Source organism: Thermobia domestica, chromosome 14 (assembly GCF_964235325.1).
Source record: "Thermobia domestica chromosome 14, izTheDome1.hap1.1, whole genome shotgun sequence".
Lineage (NCBI taxonomy): Eukaryota > Metazoa > Arthropoda > Insecta > Zygentoma > Lepismatidae > Thermobia > Thermobia domestica.
In genome coordinates, this window is record NC_137467.1 from 75626217 (window position 1) to 75639617 (window position 13401).

General features: G+C 34.3%; 1 protein-coding gene across 1 annotated transcript in view; it reads left to right on the forward strand.

Annotated features, from left to right (window-relative positions):
- The window catches only part of Tsp68C (Tetraspanin 68C), a 64194-nt gene that overhangs the window by 30143 nt on the left and 20650 nt on the right, over nucleotides 1-13401 (forward strand). The window contains exon 2 of the mRNA XM_081738358.1: nucleotides 9303-9381. Coding sequence (XP_081594484.1) covers nucleotides 9322-9381 — 60 coding nt within the window. The 5' untranslated portion in view covers nucleotides 9303-9321. The remainder of the gene's footprint in view (nucleotides 1-9302; nucleotides 9382-13401) is intronic.

Here is a 13401-nt window from a genome sequence, read left to right on the forward strand (position 1 = left end):
CTACAGCGGCGTTTGACCTCCATTTGAACTCGTTCAGCATACGTGCTCTTATGACGCTCTGTGGATGTCCCATGTTCCCTCTGTCTTTATGTAAGTTCACTGTGTATCTGAATTGCCACAACCAGGTAATATGTTGGATATACCCACACCAACAACTGGCGTTCGCCTTATCTCCACTCGCATTCAACTCACGGTGTGAGGTCCAATTGAACACAGACCTCCACGAAAAGGGACAGAACTTTCTTGGTTACCTTTATAGTTATGCACAAAAGTATAGCGTTTGGTCCCAGGCAGTAGTTCTTGATTGAGCATAATAAAAATTATCTTGAATATAATTTATGGATAATAATAATAATAATAATAATAATAATAATAATAATAATAATAATAATAATAATAATAATAATAATAATAATAATAATAATAATAATAATAATAAGAAGAAGAAGAAGAAGAAGCTAAAATAGTGTTTTTAGTTTTCCAGAAAGAAACCAAAATTTTCCGTTCTTTCAGGCCTCAAAAAGCAGCAGCACTTTTTTTGGCTTTATACATTGTAGCTGCCCCCCCCTCAAAACGACGGGCCCCTCCTACACAAACCTGCTGGCTACACCCCTGAGAAAAGTGCTAAGAAGCCAAAGATTACTGAAGCAGCATTGACGAAAATGAAAACAAGAATTTTAGGAATGATCAAAAAAAATGGATCAAAAGATTGCGATCTTGGCCATTAATTGGTTTTTGGATCAGGAGCCAGAAAATTTTTGAACGGCCTCTAAATCAAGTTTTCGCATTTTTTGCGAAATAAGCATATCATGAGGAGTTAAGTGATGGTTTTGGTTTTGCTACACTGTATGTAGCTCTCCAGATTCTCCAGATATAAGGCTTACATGAAAAATTTTTGATTGAAATATATGGGATCTTTTGATCCAAAAATGAAAAAGTAGTAGCGGAAGCCGATCAATCAATTACCAAGGGAATTGACAAAGCCAGGAAAGCATATTATAGAGATAAATGTGAACAAATCAAGGAATTAAAAGAAGAAGGGAAATATGAACAAATGTATCGAATAGTTATATCAATATATATGTGAAAAGAGGGGAAGGACAGAAATGTAGAAAATAAGAATATAATAGTGCCAAGAAGAGAAGAATTAATAGTAGTCAGTAATCATGAAAAACCGTCTATTAATTGTTTCCTTCCACTTCTCTCTCATTTTTACTATACCTACTATCACATCCGTAACAAGAGAATTCCTTCTCAATTAAAATCCTAACGAGTTACTTCCAATGTTCCTCTTATTTCATCAAGTTCCGCAAACACTTCTTCATTCAGTTTCCATTCCACCCAGGAAATTTTCTCCATTCCCTTCAAGCCTATACTCCGAATGTTTCCAGTTGCTTATTACAGTTATTCCGTGATGTCCATATTTCTCTCCCTTAGAGCACAAGATTCCAGACAAAGTATTTCATGAGTCATTGTTCCATTACTCTGACATAAAATTCGACTTCCTTCCTTCCAAAGTTTCTTTTCAATTCCTACTTCTGATCTACTTCCCGTTCACACTTCATATCTTCATTAAAGACGCTTCCTAGGTACCTAAAGCTAGCCATCTCAATTATATTATTTCATCCCATTTCCACATTTGATACAATTCCCTTCGGTTCAATCATCATCGCTGTCATCTCTTTAACGTTTACTTCCTTCTCATATTCTTTGCAGCTTTTCCTCAAATTGCCTAAAATTCAGTTAATTTTTATTCCAGAGAATCTGCTATATCTGATCATTTTGAAATTGTAGAAAATTAAGGAATAAAAAAAAATACCACGTATTTGCTCTGTACCTTCAATCTGGAATACGTGCTGAACAAAAGTAATAGTGAGCTCCTTCGTGGCTAAGCGGCTAGCGTACGCGCCTATGGCGTGGGAGACTCGGGTTCGATTCCCGGCGGGAGCTCATGTGGTTCGAATTCCACGTTAATCAGTAGGTCCACGTCTCATATAACCTCGCTGCTGAACAGGACGTTAAACTCAACTCAACAACAACAGTAATAGTATTTTCTATAGAATCGACTAAAAGAGGAAGGTATAACGCTTTTGTTTTTCGTATTTTAACAAGGCCTTACAAAGACTTCTTCACCGCTATTTTTTCTGATTAAGCTCATGAACGGCACTGACCTATCATACCATTGTTTAATTGCAACCTTTGGTCAGTTCGTTATATTTCATTGTGATATTTCTGGATTTCTAGGTACGTTTTTGCTATCTTTTTAGTTCCAACATGTAGTTCCGGGTTCAATTCTCGGTGGGAAAGCATTAAGGTGGTTCGATTTCCAAGGTCCATGTCTCATATAGCCTCGGTGCTGAAATGGACGCTAAACTTGAATAAACAATTTAATTCAAATAGTTCAGAAATTAGCCAAAATTCGTATATCTTAATACGTTAAATTGCTTAGGGATTCGTGGTGGCTCAGTAGTAGAGAGTGCATGGGTTCCATGGTTTCATCCCAGCTCTCGCCAAAGGAGTTTGTGATGGATAAACGTTATGTGTGTGGGTTTTCTTGAGGTTTTCCCGTTTCCTCCTACTTTCGTCATTTCACTATAATACATCTAATCAGAACCGTCTCTCTTGGCTTCGATGCATAATTCTGGGATGTTAAACAAAAAAAAAAAAAAAAAATGCTTAGAACTAAAACGTATGTAACGACGAATATCAAACCGTAAAATCTTTTTATTACTTTTATGTTCTTTATCTGTATAAGATGCTGGGATATTACTGAAAATTTTGTCATCCATATTTTCATCAGTAGCCGAATCCAGAACCACGCGCAACAAAGGGTCTCAGTAACTATTCGACCATAATATAAGAATACTCTCTAACTGGTATCGTTGCAAATGTTCAGAAGCATGTAAGATGTAGATTTCATTCACGCTCAAAATAAAAGTAAAAAGCATTGCGTGATGCGTAACTACACATCAGGAACCAAGGACAGACAACTAACACGCGATTCTAATAAGAGCTGTTTTCACATTGTCTCCAAATATAGGTCTAATAGAAATCACACCTTCTACATAAGTAAATATATTACGTAAAATTCTAAAGAAAAACTAAATCATTATTGAATGCAGTATAGATTTGAATTAAATGAGTAATTATTCTAGGAGTTAACGGTTATACATATATTTACTACCCGAACATCTCTTTTTGGAGCTTTACCAGGTAAAAATGGTTAGGACGGGTTTTTAGAGAATTGGCGAAATGTCTTCTTTTAGGGGAGGGGGACACTGCTTCAAGATTCGTAATATATAGAGATGTATTTCCATAACCGATTGTGCCAATTTGAGTTGTATAAATTATATTTTCTCGTTATGCCTTTAAGTGATCTGTCGATTAATATGTATATTTCTGCAATCTAAAAATGTCCTTTCTCAAAGTCTGTCTTGGCAATCCTACATTACTTCATATTCGAAATATCCAAAGCACCAGCCCTCCAGCTTACAGGTTGTTTCTCACCAGTTGCATAAAAGATAGACATATTCTGCAATGACATGAGAATCTCACTTTCCAAAAGCGTCTAAAATGAGATATAATTGAAGAAAAGTTTACAGAACTCCAGACTTGATACACTTTAACGAGAACAAACAGGATATCTTGTCTTTCGATTGTTCCATAATGATAATTGTTACAGATGTCTTTTTGTTTTAAAATTATGTACTGATCCGTGTTATGTTTTGCTTTGAGGACAAATTTCAGATTACATTGAAGTTCTTTTATAAAGGAAGGACTTAAATCCAAAATGAATTCATTTAATATTACTTATTCCTGGAGAAAGATCATAATTTTATAATTACAATAATTTTGTACGTTGGAAACTCTGGTCTGGCATTGCCAGGAACTTTGCTTTCGGCAGCTTAATTAATATAAATCTTGGGCATTTCCACGTTAACAAAGTACCACCTTTCCGAATTTTACATATGTAATCATTTAACCTATTTGAGAGTGTGGTAGTGTTAATATTATTATTATTACTTTCAGACTATGCTATGCATAAGTGCCGGAAGTGTTATAGAACGGCTATGTCCGTCCGTTCGTCTGTCGACAGGTATCAGAACAAAAACGGTAAAAGATATCGAGAATTGGTTTATTGCGATCGATTCAGCGTCTCAACAAAATATATCGTCGTAACCCGGAACACTCTGTTGAAACCGGAAGTGCTTGAAATTTACCAGTATTTCCGATTTCAACCCTGATTTCCATAGACCAAAAACGGTGAAAAGATATTGGGAAGTGGATTTTTGCAATCGATTCAGCGCGTGTCCCAAAAATAAGTCCCATTTCCACCGTTAACGCTCTATTCAAACCGGAAGTGATAGAAATCAATCATTTTCGGTTTCAAGGTTGATCGCCATAGAACTGAAACGATAATAGATACGCCAAGCTGTTTCTACCAATCGATTCAGTGTCTCAAGAGAAAATACTATCACCACCCGCAACACTCTACCAAAACCGGAAGAAGTTGAAATTTACTTGAAATTTACCAGTATTTCCGATTTTAATACTTACTTCTATAGAGCAAAAGCCGTAAGAAAGATCGATTTTTTTTTAACAGTATCAGCATCCGAAAAAAGGGTTTTCTCCCGACTTTTGTAAATCTGTTGAAACCGAAAGTGGTGAAAATCTATGATTTTTCGGTTACAAAACTCATAGAATGCAATGAAAATAATAGTAATAACCAGTTTTTTTGGTATGGATTAATTCGTAACAACATGTTTCACTTCTACACTTCAATTAGCACTTGCTTTTTCAGTATTAATCTCCATGGAACAGAAACAGTCAGATATATAGCGAGTAATGACTTTTTGATGTGAATTCAGCGTCCAAGAAACAACTTCTATCTTTGATCTTATTACTTTATTGCAACCAGTAGTTATAGATGTACTACCTCAAGTTTGAGTGTTGAATTCGCATAGTTTGGAAGTCGAATGTAGTTTTACACTGTAAAACGAAGTTATTATTATTATTAATTGTAATAATATTACAGTTGTTACTGGACAGTTCTAGCACCAAACATTTTCATGTTCTTTCATGGAGTAAGATAAATCTTTGTAACTCATTAGCTATGTTTACTGAAGAGAAAGTTAAGTGAGTTAAGCTCAGAATTAGGAATGGTCAAAATTTACCGGAATCCGGATTTCGGAATAATTCCGGAATTCGGAAAAATTCAAAATTCGGGAAAATTCCGGAATTTAGAGAATTCCGCAATTCAGAAAATTCCGGAATTTGGAAAAATCCGGAATTTAGAAAATTCCAACATTCAAAAAATTTCGGAATTCGGAAATAATTCCGGACTTTTTTCGAAATCCAGAATTTTTCCGATTTTACTATCCGGATTCCGGAAAGTAAAAATTCCGGAATTAGCCATCCCAACTCAGAATATTTTTAAACGTCTATTTAATAATAATAATAATAATAATAATAATAATAATAATAATAATAATAATAATAATAATAATAATAATAATAATAATAATAATAATAATAATAATAAAGAAAAATGAGCGATTCTCTACCTATAGTATTACTTACTATCTTTTCAAATGTCTTTCCTCATATTTCTGAAATTACAATTATGATACACTTGCATTATTACAAATCATTGAAAACGATCGTAATTGGAAAAAGGTAAAAGAAAGGTGCAAACGAATACTTCCTTATACAGCAATTTTCTCTTCACATGTGTATACAATCGAAATAAGAAAAATACGTATAAAGATATGAATCAAATGTTCTTTTACGAGAGGAATGACAATCTGAGATAATAATCTGCCGTAGAACTCGGTTGACGCTTTTATTGAATAAATAATGTGACAGTTAATGGTGCAGTGGGTACATACTGTACATGAGGTGTGAATGGTTGCTAGGAAAAATCGATCTCAAACCATTATATTTTCTCCTTCTTTGATAGTAATGTGAGATTGTTCGCTTCTCTCCCTCACCCTCCAAACTAATACGCGGTTGTTTCATGAAAATGTAAGAAAATCTACGCAACATATTGACCAGGAAGCTTCCACGAGCTTTACACAACTAGTATTTGCCCAGAGAAGCGGGAAGACAAACTTGGAATTTTCTTGCCAATAAAAACGTCGTTTGTTGGTTTGCTGTAATGCATAAAAGAAGAGAATGTGATTTATCAGCTACATTGTCAATCACACTCAAGTGACACTTCTCTTTTATTCTTCTCACGTGCAAATGCGACAAGGACAAATAAATGTCCACAAACTCACTATTAAAGGTCTTAATAATTTTACTTTTCATTGCTGTTTCTTCCGAAGCCAATGACCTCTCGGAGCGATAAGGGCAATGCCCTGATGTTATGGTCTTTCAATGTGTCACTGGGTTGTTTGTATTGGGGTGTTCACCCTGCTCGCGGAAGGTACGATTGGATTGAATCTCCGACACTACGATGAGAAGTAGTATTAGCAACCAAGTGATCTCATCAGGTATTGAGCTTCTGATTTTATAGAACAGTAACATTTCAAAGTAAGTAATCTAGTAAAAAATATTTTATTTTGTAATATTTATTGAATTGATTACAGGTAATGTGTGTATCATTGTTAATATAACTGTATTATTGTCCGAGTGCGTGTGTCTGTTGGGTCACCGTTAAGTGAAATTAAAACATAATAGATAAATGTGTTACTGAATGATTTGTATTTTTCAAGCAAAGTAAATAAATAACTAATCTATACCAGCGAACAGTGGCGTATTTAGGAAGGGGTCTATAGGGCTCAACCCCCCTGACATAAATGTGTTATATGCGCACAACTTCATTAAAATTTGTCGGCACTCAAAAGGAAACTATAAGTGCTTACTCGTGTTTTGTGCACAATTCCCCCCGAAATAAAATCCTAAACACACCACTGCCAGCGAATAACAAATAGCAGTGCCACAGCGTACACCACGTGAAAGAGTTTGGTAGACAGTAATTTAGTTCGATTTTACCGTTATATTTCACGGAGAGATTAATATTTTGCATCCTTAGGATTATACTAACCCGCTAATCTCAACAGCACTGTGGGGTAGCCTATCAAGAAAGGATGATATTCATAATTACTCGCATAAGAGTACTTTTGATTGTCCATATCTTGGAATCAACTGGATGATTCACCTTCATCAGCGAACTCCATTCCTAATTTTCGATCCTCTGCATCCTGGTCAAAATTGATTATGTACTGTATTTGAAAAGTGACGCATCAAGTAGTTCTCAAGATTCTGTGTTGATATTTCTTACTGTTTTTGATCTCATTCCCCTCAATAGACAGGCGGATGGGTGGACATGGTTCTATAAGATTTCCGACAGTTATGCATAACATAGTTTAGAAGTCTAATAAAAGGAAATGGGAGTGACCTGAACTCTACAAAGTCTAGTATTGGTAAAGCACATGTCTTTAGTGCACGAGGTCCCAGGTTCCATTCTCAATACGAGAGCAGTTCACTTAGCTCGTTCAGAACTCATTTCAGACTGTTGATCTTGCCCCTATCCTCGCTGGCGACGAATGACGTTGGTTCATTGGTGGAACGTTCACCTGTGATGCGTAGGATTCCAGCTTTCGTTAAGTGGGATTGAGATGGATGAATAACGTGTTCGTGAGTTCTCCCGTTTCATCCTAATTTCTTCATGTCACTATATTGTTCTTATCATCATCATCATCGTCTGCCTTATAATCGGCAAATAATCGCGAGACTTTGACCCATACTGTATGTACAGTATATACAGGGAGTTTCAAAGCAACACCGACGACATTTGGGAGATGATTCCTGATACCAAGATAAGACAAAAAGTATAGACCAACCTGGATGCATAAATGCTTTCTTTCGAAGGTATAGGTTGCTGAAAACGTGTAAAAATGAACTTTAAAAGTCCGTACCTCCAAAACTATGTGGGACCTACCGTAGTTGGGTCAAGACTTCACTGAGGAACTAGTATGTGTCCTATCAAAATATCCAAGTTTCAGAATTCTGTGTTACCTCCACAACAATTTTTATAGAGGTCGTTGGTGAGCACTTCAAATTATATACCCTTAGCCAAACTCCCTCTATAAAAATTATTGCGTGAGTACTTTGGGATTCTGAAACATCTATTTTTGGATAGGGCACTTATTAGTCCCTAAGTGAAGTCTTGACCCGACTCCGGTAGGCCCCTTAGTTTTGGAGCTATGGACATTTTAATTTCATTTTTTTATTCACGTTTTCGGCAGCCTATAACTCCGAAAGGAAGCATTTGTGCACCCAAGTTGGTCTATACTTTTCGTCGTATCTTGATGTCAGGAATCATCCCCTAAACGTTGTCGGTGTTGTTTTGAAACATCCTGTATAAGTCAATGTCCCTATACAATCTCACTGAATTGAATGATGCACTGAACGTGAAAACTGTAATATTCCACTTGCTACCATTCATGACTTCAATGATCCCATCTTACTTTGCATCAGAGCTGTTATGAGGGCGAAAGGTGGTCCATTGTCAAACTAATCTAATAGTTGCAGTTTCTTAGGAGTTTCTATTATTTTGATAATCATTTGTGTATAATAAAAAGTTAATTTAAACAGAATGGAAGTTAATGTTTGTGAAAATTAATTTGATACGTAACTTTGATATTTAAAAGTATATTTAATTTAAATAATATATCCTGTATTATATAAATTATTTATGTCACTAAAACTTATCATAAACAAATTATAAATATTAATTAAAAGACATACTATTTATAACAAAATGGAACACTAAGAATTAGTAAAATGATTATATAAAATGCATATCTAATAATAATAATAATAATAATAATAATAATAATAATAATAATAATAATAATAATAATAATAATAATAATAATACCATAATATTTCTATTTTACTTTTGAGTTTTATTCCCATGTTTGAGCTCTTTAGAAAGTGTACTATGATAATGAAATGAACGAGGAAAGACAATACATAACGCTCATGATCTAAACAGGATTCGAACACACGACATTCTTGCAGTCGCTATGATTGTAAGTGTACTGAATCAATTTACTTTCAATAATCAAATAAGGTACCGATACTTATCCTTTACTTTTGCTTATTATTGCACTGATCTTCAAAAATATTTTTTTAGGTTAGAAAATGGGCGTTTGGACAATCGTACAACTTACATTACGAGCCGATTTATTTCTTTCAAAAAGCTATAGCTGCTTGCCCTCTTTAGAAGACTACACGTAACTTGTTCTGTATTCTAATTATAATATTCTAATATATTTTTTCTTCTTTTCCAGGTAACACCGCGAGGTTGCCATGAAGTCAGATGTAAAAGTTGAAAAGGCTATTTTAATGAGCTTCAACTTCCTCTTTCTGGTAAGTCTACAGGGTAGTTTTTTTTTTTATTATTATTTTTAACGCCAAGACTATTCGTATGATGTAGTTCAATATATATTTCTTGCTGGCATTCAAAATTTCTTCTATGGAGATTTACAATTCTTTTGTTTTCTTGTAGAATTATGAGTGCAATTATTTTACAAAAACGAAGCCAATTAAAGCTTTTCTTTCTTCTCTAGTGGAATGAAGTTGGAACTTCATTCATCTTTTGTTTGAACTTAAAAAATAAAATTGTATTCTTTTCAAGCACGCCCCCAGAATTTTTTGTTGGGAGGGGTTCAAGTTTTAGGGAGGAAGTAATATTGAATGGGTATTATTCTGTATCCGAAAAGACGATAAGTAAAATATTTTCATCTATATTTTCAGAAAAAAATATAGAACTAATATAGAACTATATTGTTTTTATATGAGAAAAATTACAAATGAAGTGTAAGCTCAAATTTTCATGCTACATCAATCATTTCTCTATTAAACAAGTAGGTATAATAAAATGAATTAAAAACTTTAAGTTTTAGGCTAGGCTAAAGTCGACGGTGATTATGAGAAATAAATAAAATGGTGGAAGGAAGAAAGTGGGGGGAAACGAGAGAACCCCGAGAAAACCATGCACACGGTGATTGTCCACCACAAAGCTCACTTGGCGCGAGCTGATATCGAACCAAGGACCCCATGAATCAGAGGTGAACGCTCTACCACTGAGCCACTGCGGCCCCTCTAGTAGAATAAAGAAATAAAGTAGAAACCAGAGTATCTGAGAAGCTTCCGTATCCCTAGGTTTGTATTTCACAGACAGAATATAGTAAGGTATTTACATATACGAACGAACCGTGTATCCAGTCACTTGTGCAAATCCCGGGAGGATAAGGGTGGCATGTCTCCTCAAATCTTTGAACTGGGGGACTGTTCCCCCAATAATCCGATTTGAAATGTGTTTTTTTTTTGGGGGGGGAAAGAAATATGATGTGTTCGATTGCCACAAAGGAAAGTGAGATGAAAGTGATGTCCCCCAGACCCCCAGAATAAGCCTCAAATCTGCCAGCTTCCCAATGCTGAAGGCAACTCTGCTCCCCTGATCCTCCACAGCATTGCCTTTCAACTTCATAAATAATTTGAAGACAGATTAGCGCCTCTGTAACCAGTGGACATGTGTGCTCCACCGTACTGTACTTAGCAGCATACACAAATAAAGGCGTCTCCATGTCCTCCTTGACATATTACAGAGCATCTGATTAGTTATTATTTTTTCCAAGATTGTTTTACGAAGTGGGTCCTTGCAAAATCGATCTCTAAACTCACAGTCAATTATTGCCGGTGTAATTGTTTGGCTCATATGTGGTCATTTTTGCACCCACACACATGTCACTAACTGTTCCTTAAATGTGTAACTGCAACCATTTACATCAGCCGTGGCTTCACAACTGAAATGATCCACATAATCTTGAATAATATTACAAAAAACACAGTCATATATTGTCTGTTCATATTAAAACTTTTATTACAGACTCAAGCGTCTAAATATCATATTCGCTATTATGAGTAACCTTATAAAGTAGATTAGAGCTCATAGTTTTCTGAATATATCGGTCAACACTTTTTAAAAATTGAATTCTATTTTGGCCTATTGGTTGGTACCCGTTGCTCTCAAAATTCGTTTTAAGAGACTGGAGTTATTATTATTATTATTATTATTATTATTATTATTATTATTATTATTATTATTATTATTATTATTATTATTATTATACTCCAGATATCTTATATACCCGTGTACTTAATCAAAAATCAAGACTAATTATTTTGAGTGTGTTTATTACATTCAGGGGTGGCGTAATACATCTTTTAATTACTCTAGTATTATTTCATAAGATTATGTTTATCGATAAGTATCAATGTAATTTGCATTTACGTATACATTAAATCTCTGCTAATGTAATCACTTGGTAAGCAAGGTCTAAATAGATATTCGCCCCATCTTTAATAATATTTACCTCCCATGTTTCTTATATCTAATCTGATAACCTAATTTGCTGTTCATGTTGGATTCGCCAATGGTTGCACATGTGAAACTAGCTTCCTGGCTCTTAATTCCTTCCATGCTTTCTAAGATAGTGGTTTCATGGATGGTGACAAATTATTACGAAAATAAAGCGAAATTAAAGAATAGAAATTAAATTACTAAGTCCTATACTTCAAAATATATTTTAGCGAAATAATATTTGTTTCGGAGAAGTAGCATGCGTTTGTTTATCTGTAAATTGTGAACGTCTCAAATTTCTGAAAATACTGAACATCATTAAACGTTTTAATATTGCATACTAAACTTTTCTTTTTATAACACTGCAATCAACGCACTGTTACATATAAACTTACAAATTTGGAACATTTTTAAAGCATAAAATATACAGAGTTAATTAAAAATGAGGTTACATAGGAATATGCTCAATGTGCTAAAAAGAAAAAAAAAAGTCTGATTTTCCTATCGGACCCAGCACACTTGTTAGTTCTGCAAAGATTCTGCAACCCTTCTTACAACAATGCATTGTGGGTATGTATAGAAGTCAGGGTTTAATACATAGTAGGTTTGGTGCACATATTCCATGTGTTGGTATATAGGATATATATATATATATATATCTGTTCAATGCCTGCTGGAACCTATTTAGACCTTAAAATGGGGCCACGTGGCTCAGTAGAAGAGGCTTATCTCTGGTGCATGGGATCCCTGGGTCTGTCCAAGTAAATTTGTGGTGGGCAACATCATGTCCGTGGTTTTCTCGGGATACTCCCATTTCTTCCCACATCCTCATTCCACTAATTCTTCTATGCAACTGTCTCCCTTAGCCTAAAGCAGTGGTTCTCAACCTAATTCCTAACACGCCCCCCCATTTTATCACATCCTCTTGCCAGCGAACCCCTTATATTTTTTGGTTTGTAATAAGCTTGTGTAGCATTTTTAATACACCTATTGCGGAGATCTTACCATATCCATCTATTTCTATAATAGTAGAATCCATTTCTTGTATAAAGTGGATACAGTAACTTCCTTAAAAGCGAATGGATTAAAACCAAATTTGGTCAGTTCATTCATATTACAAATATCGAATACGATTCGTCATACTGTTTCAAAATGGATGCCCTTTGAAAATTTTAAAACTCCATATCTTCCTTAATTTTGAATCATATGATAAAAAATAAAGTGATTTCTAATTTTTTTTTAAACTTGGACAGTTCTTAAAAACGTTATTGAGTATTTTAAATGACTTGATAATGTGCATTACGAAAATTGAACCGGACATTGCCGCACTACTGAAATCACACTATGGTCAGGTATCTCATTAGCTTTCAATTTTAATTGTATTTCAATATGCAGGTTTTGCTACATTTATATTTTTCTGGTATTTCAATATACAGTTTTATATCGTACCTCTTTCATTTAAATTGATTTTTAAACAACTCTACACATGTTGAAAATGTTTAATAGACTTATTTTTTTTTGTTCTTAACAGTATGTATAAAAATAAAAAATATGCTTATCAGAACAAAATTCAAAATAATACATAAAAATATTTTCCGATATTAGATTCTAATTATATTTATCTCTTCCGTTTATCTTCGCGACCAACAGGTTGAGAAACCCTGGCCTAAAGGATATAACTGTAGGACGTTAAGCTAATAGATTTTTTTTTCTATTTCAGCTTTAAGTAAATTTTCAATTAGAATCTTGTATTTTTGTAGCATTGTGGGAGCCTATTATCTGCATCAACTCAACTTTTGTCAAAGTGAAAACAATGAAGTGCATGGAAAAGTTATCAATGCGTAACGATGTAGTTTGCATATTATTAAATGTTCGATTTGACAACAGTAGAACTTCTTCACTTCACTGCTCGTTGATTGAGGGAAGTTTTGTAGCAAAATTGGTCAAACAAGGAAAAAGGGAATTTTTAAGGCAAAATGCTGAAATCCAGAGAAATAGTTGCGTTGAATTGAGGAGCTAACTTT